General features: G+C 37.8%; 1 protein-coding gene across 1 annotated transcript in view; it reads right to left on the bottom strand.

Moving 5' to 3' along the window:
• MGAT4D (MGAT4 family, member D) overlaps positions 1-9,662 on the bottom strand; it is a 27,602-nt gene extending 17,940 nt beyond the window's left edge. The window contains exons 1-4 of the mRNA XM_009328768.1: positions 9,518-9,662; positions 5,873-6,013; positions 3,780-3,913; positions 1,553-1,599 (exon numbers count right to left, since the gene is read on the bottom strand). Of these exons, the coding sequence (XP_009327043.1) occupies positions 1,553-1,599; positions 3,780-3,913; positions 5,873-6,013; positions 9,518-9,662 (467 nt within the window). The remainder of the gene's footprint in view (positions 1-1,552; positions 1,600-3,779; positions 3,914-5,872; positions 6,014-9,517) is intronic.
• Between the last annotated feature and the right edge of the window lie 1,665 nt (positions 9,663-11,327).

Genomic DNA, 11,327 nt, shown 5'->3' with positions numbered 1-11,327 from the left:
GGGCGGAGGGGGGGGGGGGGGGAATTCTTCAGTTTTTAATAGGTATAGAATCGCTGAAATAAGTTTTCAGAATGGAGTTCGCCATTTCCTATGATTAATGAAAAAAAGCTAACATTAAAAATTAAGCACATCACAGTATACAAGCTTGCTTATGAAAAAGAATCTCAATCCTACTGTGTAACACTGACAAAGCATCTACTCTGCAGTAATATTTTCAAAAACCATAACGAAATAATAAAAATTATCTAAGTGCTTAAGTTGCTGTACGTATTGTACCTTGTGGTGCTCAGCGGTACTGAGGAGGGCTGCCTCTTCACCTTGTCCTAGCTGCAGTACTCCCAGCTGAGCTAAACCCTCTGGAGGCAGGAAGCTATTACTGTTACTCAGCTTAGCAGGCTCAGCCTGGGGAGCCTTCTGGGGGAAACCTGCACCCTAAATACAGTCTGGGAAACCCTTGAGTAGAGCAGGACATGCAGCAAAGCCTCAACAGCGAAGAAAAAGGGCAACCTCTTTGGGGATCTTGTTCAACTTTTTTTTGTTTTTGTTAATATTCTAAAAAACGTTGATACCAAGATCGAGAGCTCTCTTGTAGTCATTTGAAAGAAGAAGAGAGGGGAAAGGCTGTTTCACTCCGAATACTGGCCAAAGTGGGGTTCTACCAGAGTAACTAATTCACGAATGAGCTTGTGCACCACAGAAACCAGCAACAGCAGTACTGCAGCACAATGCAGATTTCATCTCTTGCTTCCTTCAGGCAGCTGCACTTCAGGGCCTTTAGCCTTACCTGTTTTGTGACTGTTAGCTACACTACACCATTTCTTAGAAAGCAGCTTTTGTAAGACAAAAGAAATCTACCAATGACTGTATTTTTTCGCCCAAACATTTTAATTTAGTAGTTGTTCTTCTCAAGCTGCTCTAAGGTTTTTCACATGCACAGGATGCCAAAAATGACTATGGGAAAGAATGGTAAGAGCAAGCAAAACTGCGGTGGGGCTGAAGCCTTCATTTGATAACTCTCATATCAATTTGGCCCGGCAAAGAATATCCATCTCACGTTACCCATCATATAATAGTATTTAACATTATAAATAGAATCAGATTGCTGTCCAAAATCCATTCCTTCATGAAAAAGAGGCAAACAAGGAAACAAAAACACCTAGAAAACATGACAGACATCAGAATACACTGCAGGGCCGTGAAGTCAGCGGGGACCTAATACATGTAGGCTCAGGTGCCTTGAATTGCATCATTAATTTCATGGGGAAAAGGCTGAGGTTCAAGTAAATATTTATCAGAGGCTTAAGTTGAGATCTTGCCTGATTAGTTGAAGTATATTTATGAAATAAGGGAAATAAACGGATATACATCCTTCTGTTCTGAATTTCACAGTGTGTTACGACACACATATCAGGAGTGCACCTTTGCCTCGTTTCTTAGCAGTTCCGTTTCAGTATGGTAGAGTTGTAATTTATTGCTGAAATGCTCTAATTCTTTCCGTGAAAGCTCAAAATGTGTTTATTAGCTGTTCAGTGTAACACTCTATGGGACTTACCTGGTTTTAACACTTTCTGCAACACTGCTAACATATTCTGCATTCACCTAAAGAAAAGAAGGGGGGGTTCATTTCAAGTCACCCATTTTTGTATTAAGCAAAATTTTGTAGGGAATATTTACATGCAAAAACTTCATTTTTATTCTCCAATTCTTTTCATTCCAAACAGCAGCAATATGTTATAGCAGCATTGCTACTAAAGGACAGTGTGAGGTTTTCAAGCCAACTGAACTTTCAATGTAATTGAAAGTAGAACTGAACTATGGTTTCTGCATTTTGTTTTTTCACTGCTTCTGCAGGAGGCCAAGCCATTTTCTGCATAAAATTCTGTTCTACAGCTTTCACTTATGCCAGAAAAGCACAGTCATATAACTTGTCAGTAAAAAGTGCTGTTTCAGATTAATCATCCAAAAATCACAAGAGGCCTGAGGCTGTTAAGAAAAGTCACCTAAGCAAAATTTTCTAAAGCTAGCAATACTTAAAATTTTTATTTAGAGTTTCTTCCTAATATAACAAACTTGTGGCACTTAGTCTGGAAATTTTGAGGACATACTTACTCATTGCTGCTGTTTCATAAAAATAACAGTTTTAGTGTGGAAAACACATCTGTTAACTATATTAAAGAGCGCTCAGTTTTATGGACTTTGAAAACAATACAATACCTGTCTTAACAGTTCAGATTTTTTTAAAAATACACAAATAATCATTACCAGCTATATATTAAATTTGTAGTAAGTAAAAAAGGTGCAGTGTGGTTAAGTAAAGAAATGTGATAAAAAAATACCAACAACTTTGAAACTCACTTTCAGTCAATAAGTTACTCTGCCTTAACCCATGATGTAAACATTTAACTTGATCTTCCGAAACTTTCTGGGAAAAAGGAAAGTGTGGATTCATGATCAGTGAACACACCTGCCACCCCTCTCATAATTAAATGTTCTTATCGCCTCTCATATCAGCACGATCAACCTGCTCTAATTTACTGCATGGCTGAAAAATGGAAGCTGCAAGAACGTGACTTTGGGGACGGGAGAAAGGGGAGACACTGGTTCTTAACAACGGCAGTTTAATCCTAAATTGGCTGAAATGGACTATTACTACAACCAAAGGTACTGTTTGTTAAAAGTGCCACGTTAGGACGGTCCACAGCGGGAAACTGTACTATTCAGAAGTTAACCCTTAAAAACCCAAAGAACTCTCTGAAGCCCTGTAATAGAAGGTTTCTCTGAATGGCAGCTAGGCAAAGCTCATCATTTCCAGGGTTCTTCAATGGGAAATAGCAACTGTAAAATAAGTTCAGCTCCTGAAAATTATGCTGAAGAGGAACTACAGCCAGTAAAATTGGGCCTATCTACTTACCATTGTGATCCAAACAGAAAAGTGGAAGTCATGACCTAACTTAATAAAGCGAACTATGTTCTGTTTGACACTATTACAGTTGCAAAAGCCGCTCTAAGTGATGACTGAACTAAAAAAGCAAACGTTAACTGTTAATGAATATATGTATGAAATTCAGTGTTGTTTACGGAAGGACAAAGAAATATGAAGAATAAATATGAAGTCTGAATAATTGCACAGTCTTTTTATCTGCAGGTAACTATTACTAGCTAATTCCCTTCTGTAGCTTTTTCCCAATGTGATCAAGACATTTTGGAATGAGAAAAAACTCATTTACCCCTAATATATTACCTTGACCATTGTTTACTCTCCCAAACATGGAACCGTTCAAGTCTCTGAACAGTTTTCTCTTTCACAAGAAATGCCAATACACATGCAGAAGGCAAGGCTCCAGCACGTCAACGTACTTTGCAAGATACAGGATATCAAAGCAGCAGATGAATAATCTGAACTTTTCGTTAGACTGAGTAAGTTTACTTTTTTCAGGTTCTATGAAACTTTTCCGTGGAGGATTTACATTTCATTCTTGAAGTACAATACTTTACTTTCAGAGACAAATAATGAGTTCATATGGTTTTATTTGAAAATCTGACTGCAACAACTGTGTTTGTAAATGTAATATGACTTTACCCTTCGATCATCTGAGTTACAGGGTTTTTTCCACATATGAACACTGAGGCACTAACTGCTCACTATCTCCTCCAGCCCTGAAGAAATCCGTCCCAAAGGCCCAGCTAACAGTATTTTGCAGCCTCTCCTACACTGTTACACTGAGACATAAATCTCCATATTGTCTTTCTATCAGCATACTGCTTCCATGCAAACTCACCTCTCCTACAAAGATGATTATTATGCAGTCGTTCTTTTGCTCTTCAGAAAGTTCGTACAGTAGAGAATGCAGCGTATTAATCAGATAATGTTGTTTTTCCCTTTTCACAGTAGGAATACCCATCACCAGTGAGACTGCAAAGAAAGAAGTCCACAAGCCATGTAATTTTAAGTCAGGTAAAGGGAAACTGAAATTACATTTTAATTTTGATTTGATGTGACCACGAGACTTGGTGACAGTTAATATTCCCATAGCACTGGGACAGCACTGGCTTTACTACCTGGAAGGAGAGATACCTCCAGCTAAGTTTAGGTTAGAGACACCTGTGTCTGTGTTATAAGCACCAGGTCTACACCGTGTAGACTGTCAACATTCGAGAACTTGGAGATATTAATACCTCCGGCAAACACAAAGGTATCTGCTATTGAGTTTCAAAAGCGGGTATTGCAACATAAGTGCTAGCTCTTGGTATGGAGCTGGAGATCTGCGTAGTAAGAGTTAAACCAACACTGCTTTACTGAGCAAGTTGTCACAGGAGGTGAGCGCTGTGGAGGTGAGCTCAGAGAGGAATCCAAAAATCAAAATCTCAAAAATCTTTCTGAGCAGTTTAAGTGATATGAGTCCATGGCTTTGACATAATCAATAATAAGAAAGGAACTTAGACTTTGTTATTATTATTAAGAAGAAAGGAACTGAAATTGTCTCTGGCAGACTCCACTAGTAGCAAAACTATGCTATATTACATCATTGGATTGTAAGCAGGACCTCTCTTTTTTCATTGGAGAGGGCATTACTGAAGTCAGTGACCTAATATGTCTCAGTAAACCTGTAGAATTCTTAGTCCTTGCAGAATATTCCTATTCACCAAAACGTCCTGAGGCTGGTAAGGAAGCAGCAGATTTTGAAGGAAAGGAGTAGGTGCAGTTAGTGACTTGCTCCAGACTTCATCATTTGTGCTAGCATCAGCTCAAAAATGCCAAGTTCCAACGTTCCTTCCCAGCACATAACCGGCTAAACCACGGGGGTTTTGTTTGATTTTACAGGCTGAAGGTCAACCTGTACTTGTTGAAGTGTGGTCTTGCTATTGTAATTTTCATGTACAAATAAATGAAAATTAAACATGCAGCAAATGCAGCATTCTTTTATTACTTACTACTTTTCTTCCTTTTTGGGTTTTCGGGGTTTTTTGGGTTTGGGTTTTTTTTTTTTTTCCCTTGCTTGCTTGTGAATGTATCTGGTTTTCTGAGGTGGTTTTGCAAATCATTTTGCTGACTGCCTGTGGTCTTTTGTATACTCACACTGATCTGTGGGGTCATAGATCTCAGTCCAGTGAGAACCACAGCACAGCACTACTCCAGCAGAACCACTAGCCCATGTCATGGGCACGGCCAAGTTATTTTTTCAGTTAAATCAAAAGTGCTGCCAATTTTTTTTATATAAAATCACTCTAGAGAAAAGTCAAAATTTCTACAAAATACAAAACTCAGCAAAATAGTCGACTAATTCCTCATTTGCTTATTGCTTTTGAATGTTCTTTTTACCTATCACATGACAATTAGGAGAAGATGTAACTTAATCATTTGTATTACAGTTCACTGGAATTCACTATGATTTGTGCAGGTGTCAGCTGATTTCTCATGTGGATGAAAAAGTTGCACTGAAGATTTATTAATATCCTTCAAATGATCACATCACCTTTCCATTTGCTTCTAACTTTAGCAAACCGTGAATTTTAAGTTCTCCCTGGCTTCCTTACTCATACTAATTTTGTAACTAACTAAAATATACTAACTAAAAATGTCAGCTAATGCATCTTTGCCACATGAATCCATGACTTAAGAACAAAAATAATATTGCTTTTCAGTTATGACTATTTTTTGTTGATATTTGAAAAGGTTTATCAGAATACTTCGGGGAAGACTTGAAATCGGGATGGGAGTGGTAAAAGTGCTTTTGCCATCCCCCTGAAAATTTATTCAGTTTGGCAACATTATAAAGTTTAAGGAGAAACCCCCTCCGAACTTTGCTTCATTGCTAGAACTTAATATAAAATATAAACATATAGAAAATATAAGCCAAACTTTATTTCCTACCTCCAGTTCTCTGTTGCCCAAAAATAACATTTGGGAAAATGGCATCTTCATATTCTCGAAGGTGAGGTAGATAGTAGTACATGTTTGTAAGATGCACGGGGAGTTTTCTGGTGAAGTTTAACACTTGCCACTTCATACCATCTTAAAGAAACAACAAACCCACATATAGCCATAAAATAAAAAGCCAGCAGTGAAGCCTAGTATTTCTACTGTTTTCCTCAACTGAATACTAGCAGATTACCACACACAAGGTTATTCAATCAGAACTAGTCCTCAGAAGTGATTGTATGTCATATATATCACCCCCCTGCGGTAATAAACTGAGAATCGCCCGGTACAACCCCCCCAGGCAGGCGATGGTGCAGAGCCCCAAGCCTGAACGTCCTGGGAACTCCGCCTGCATTTCCTGTGCCTAAACAGTCGCAGGATCGAGCCACCTTAAAACACAGTAAGCAGTTATTTTAAAAGCAGCAGGAAAAAAGCTCGTTTGTTTTTTGCACAGTTGGCAAGCAACTTTTTCAATGAAAAGAAACACAGATTATGATTAATAACTTTCTTAATTACTTAACAAACTTAAATGCTTTCCCCAAGATGTAACACATGGCAGTTTTCAGGGCTCAAACAGAAGTTCTTCGGTTATAAAAAGTCCTATGGCAAAAAGGACAACCAGATCCAGGCCTTTCGAAACTATTTGAGAAACAAAAGACTGTAGTAGTTAAGAGAAAAGTAGGGAATACATATTTTTTCTTTACTAGTTTAAAATAAAGATGAAAATAATTAGAATATTTATTCATGTTGAAATAACTCAACTGTGACCTTATAAAAATAATCCTATTTTTAAAAAATAATCCATATAAAAACCAGACACCATTAATTCACTAATTTATCTTCCTTGTTATAAACAGTCCTGAATGTTCCAGTGGTGGTAAAAATTCTTTAAAATAAATTTAATAAAAACTTGAACAACTTAATTATACAATCATTATAAAATCAATTATAAGCTTGCAAAAAAAATTGTGCTTAATTTAAGATGGGGGCAGAGATGATATGCACCATGCAGTTTTTAAAAAGGTATTTGAATGGATTAAAATGAAGACTGTATTTATGAAGAATAGCAAAGGGTCTTTCTAATGTTTAAGAAAACTGCTTGGAAGCAAAACTGAAGATCACTCCAGACTTTATTTACCAGTTGTCTAAAGGCTTAAATCTTGCTTTCCTGACACAGGCAGCACGTGGCTCTCATACTAGAATTTCGTCTGTCATTCTCTGTTGCTGCATTTTTCTGTACCCTACTAGCTACCTACAATGCGTATGTCTTTTTGCCCTGAAAGAAAAATAAAGCTCCTGTGAATTTATCTAAGGGAATTCATACTTCAGCGGGTGCCTCCTCCAGACACTTTATCAGTTGTGCAAGAGGCCGGTGCTAGGGCACTCCGTGGTATCAGACCACCACCTCAATTAGTTTTAGCCAACAAAATCACGTTAGCAGCCTTCCAAGCTGCAGAAAACTTGAAAACTCACAGTTTCACAGTCAGCGAAGCAACAGGTTTATCGACTTAGTTGGAAAGTTATTTTTCCTATGAAATGCATCTAAGATAACTCCCCAAATTTACCACCCTTCAAAGTTACTTAAAACAAGTCTTACAAATGACCATCATCAGCTTTATTCACTCAGCTTGAAGAGTGAAGACAGAGGCTTACTGAATGGGCAATATTTGTCTGAAGTTTTTCAACTTCCAAAAGATATTCCCACTGAAAATCAGGACTTGACAGAGATTCCCCACTCCACAGAAAAATTAAAAAAAAAAAAAACAAAAACCAAACACATATGGATATATATATGTCCAGACATTTGTGTATGAAAGAGAGACCCCACAACTCCTCCCACTCTGCTTTGCCATTAAATAAACTGGAATTTTGCTGCACAGAAACTTTTTTTTTTTTTTAAACCACCTTCATAACTTTTCAAGGACTTTCCATTTTTATTTGGAAGTAGTATCTATCAAGGATTGGGCAAGGGACTTTAGTTTTATTGCGTACAATAAACCTTTTCATTTTTGTTGTACAATAAAATTTGGCTGGAATGGGAAGCAGAAGATTAAGTAAAAATAAAAGGAAAACTATTCAGTGATTTTAAGAAATTTCTGCTTTGAATCCTGTGAATTGACAGCTTTAATACTTTCTGATATTCAGCTGGCTCCAATAAGAATGAAGAGCAGAGGGAAGGGGAACTTGCACTCTCTACTGCTGTTATGTGCATTAGGCAATACCTCTTTGTCCACAGTATGTGGGGCTACTGGTAGTTGACAACATGGTCGCTATTCTAGAGCTTGTAAGGCCACAACCCTGCCAACACTCAAGCGTTTGTTTATATGCGTCTGAACAGTCCCACTAAATTAATATCGAATAAACAGACGAAAAGAGGCAGGGAGGAACAGGCTAAGCAATGAAGGTGACTACACAAAGCATTTTCTCTTCTTCCCCTGTAACAATCCCGGTTAATTCCCTATTTTAATCTGATACCAGCCCGCTGTACTGAATGCAAATAAGGACTCTTAAAAAGTAGTTTTCAGTAGCATCCAGACTCTTTTTGAAGTCGGGGTGTGTTGTGGAATGCCTCCAGCGCAGAGATGCCCCTTCTAGCTTTCCTTCTCTCCCCAGGGAAGTAGCTCTTCCAATCTGAACAGGGAGGAAGGCAGATCCTGCACTACTACATCATTTCTTTTAGGGGACAGAATCAAACTGTCTAATCTATTGTATGCAACTACAGTGTGCAGATAGATGGGGATATACAACAGCCTGTAAGGCAAGGATCTAATATATTCTTAAATAAATAAGTTTAATTAAACCATGGGAAGAAGCCAGATCACTAGAGTAGACTTAATTGCACGCTGGTGTCCCTCAAAGGTTTTCTTTTTTTTTTTTCTTCTAATTGGCATCACTTACAAGCATTCCTTCAGATTATTAACAAACTACTTGCAAGATAAAACTAAATTCTAGAGGGAATATTCTTAGGCTGTATCAGGGCAGCACGACCTCATGGGGCTTCTCAGCTCCTGGGTTCAGGCAAGCACCCAGCTGTATGTGGTCTGCCTGCTGAGATGAGACTGCACACCCACCACGCACACCTCAGTGCCTGGGGTCCACTGGCAGGATGGCAGAGCACTCATGGCCAAAAAGTCCCCCCAAAAAGTCACTCCACCTGGACAGGAGGGGTACCAGGACTGTAGAACGTCTGTGGAGGTGTACCTGCCTTCCAGGTTAGACATAGCCCTAGTAGTTATCAGGGTGTAGTGGCACAGTAAAAACTAGTAAAAATAGCTTATTCAGTGCCCTGTAGTTGGCAGCAAGTGAGGAATAAGCACTGTAAGAAACTTGATTAGCAATATGTACAGCTTTGCTATATGACACCACTGCCATCTATTGTGTTCCCTTTTTTTTTCCTCTCCTTATTAATTTAGTTACTAACTGATCCTATTTAAAGAGGGGCTACAGATTACTTCCCCACCCTTTTTTTAAAGTAGAAACTTCTACCTAATGCTAACGTAATCAAATCAATGATTTTTCTCCCCACACCAGTGATAAAGAAACGTGAGCACACAAAACTTTGAACCATTAACACAGTACATTTTTATACATACAAACCTGTATGATTTGTCAAGTTCATTCTTTTTGCAACTACACGTTTAATTTCATCTAGGGCGCTGCTCAGTTCGTGTGATCTTTTTTTATTTTCCTTTTCAGCATACAATAGTCTTTGATGAAGTTCCAGCAACTGGCTTTGGTACATGTCTAAGTCATTTCCTGCAATGAGAACATAATTTCTTTTCAAAGAGGTGAATTATACTGTGGCATAAAGAGAAAGTTTAAGAATAGGAGATGGTCCAGAAGAAGACATGACCAGAAGTGTAGAAACAATAATAAAAGAGGCCGCTCAAAGTTTATTCATGGAATGAAGAAGTCTGGAAGAGTATTAAGAAGTAGAGTTTAGGGAGCACAGCTGGGTAAAGGCTTGCAATTGAAGACAAGAACAAGAATATGACATCCATAATAAGGAAAAAGTCAGTGCAAGACTATGAGGTGCAGGGGAAGGTGCTGTCCAGTAAAGCCAACAACATTTTTCACTAAGTGACAAATCTTGATGACCCTTGTCACATTGAATAGTGTAACTGTGTAATGGCTTGTCTTTTGCATAAAGCACTATTAAGATTACAATACAGGTATTAAGGTATTCAGTCTTCATCTATGAGTTAAAAAGTGCCTGGAGTATATTAAGAACTATTAGTAAAGATGGTTATTTGAACTCCTGGATGTATTTAATTAGGTAACAACCGAAACTGTGCTCTGGATTGAAGGATACCTTCATAATATATAGCCCACCTTTGATGAAATACTCTACAATCATATCGCTATTAGAAACACCGTACTCTCAGTCATGGTTATCAGACACCTCTGCTGTTCTGCAGAGTATTCTCAGATAATGTCAATATTATGTTTACAGAAGATCCGCTTTCCTAAGAAGCGGGTACTGTCAGAACTTCTCAGTTACCACAGATGATATACAGGACTCATACCTGTCAGTGCTTCCACTGCCTCATTGCCACGTGAATAAAGATTGTTAGACTTACTAAAATTAATATAAGGTAACACTTCAATAATGTCACTCACTTTGCAATAGGAAGTAAAGAAAGTAGAGGGCAGAAGGGGACTGCTACTTCATTTAAAAATGTTTTATAATGCTTTTTTTATTGGTGGAGGTTTTTTTTAGCTAAATGCTGTTATCTAGACACTTCTCCCATTCTATTTGTGGACTGTGCTGAGTCCCATCCTTGGCAGGACTCATTTTCTAGGACCCACCATTGTCTCTCAGCAAAAGTGAATTCCTGGGGATTCTAGCCTGTAAAAGAGACTAAGAACAAAATGCACAGGTAATACAAATCTGTGAGGATTTGCAGAGGCATTTCAAACTGGAATTAGTTTGCATTTTGGATAAACAAACAGGTTGGGTTTTTTTGCAGTAAACACAAGTCCTTAATTTAATCAATAAGTGTATGATTGGAAGGCCCCAAAGTTTAAAACCTCTAGGAAGAAAGTAGTTAGAAAGAAGAAGTTAACATGTGATCTGTATTATTATTATTATTATTGGTCTCATTAAAAATTTAAAGTATGTTTAGTAAAAAGCCCATAAAATGAATGTTTCCTCAAATTTTTTGACAGTCTTAAAAATGTTTTGACTTGCAAGAAAGGCATTCATATCTAGGAGTATTCTGTACTATGCATCTATGAATGTAAATTTAGCGTTGTTGAAGGGAGGGGAAAACTGGATTATTTCAGCTGCGTGCAACAAGAAAGTTCTACTTTACTGAAGTAAGCTTCCCTAAAAAATAATCAGAGAATAAATAAATAAATGGAAGGTCAAATGAGGAAACAGATGTAGAGTCCATCTTCTAACAAC

This window comes from Pygoscelis adeliae, unplaced genomic scaffold (genome assembly GCF_000699105.1).
Source record: "Pygoscelis adeliae isolate BGI_AS28 unplaced genomic scaffold, ASM69910v1 Scaffold66, whole genome shotgun sequence".
NCBI classification, from domain to species: domain Eukaryota; kingdom Metazoa; phylum Chordata; class Aves; order Sphenisciformes; family Spheniscidae; genus Pygoscelis; species Pygoscelis adeliae.
The sequence above is the reverse complement of the archived record's forward strand: the minus strand, read 5'-3'. Positions and strand labels throughout refer to the sequence as shown.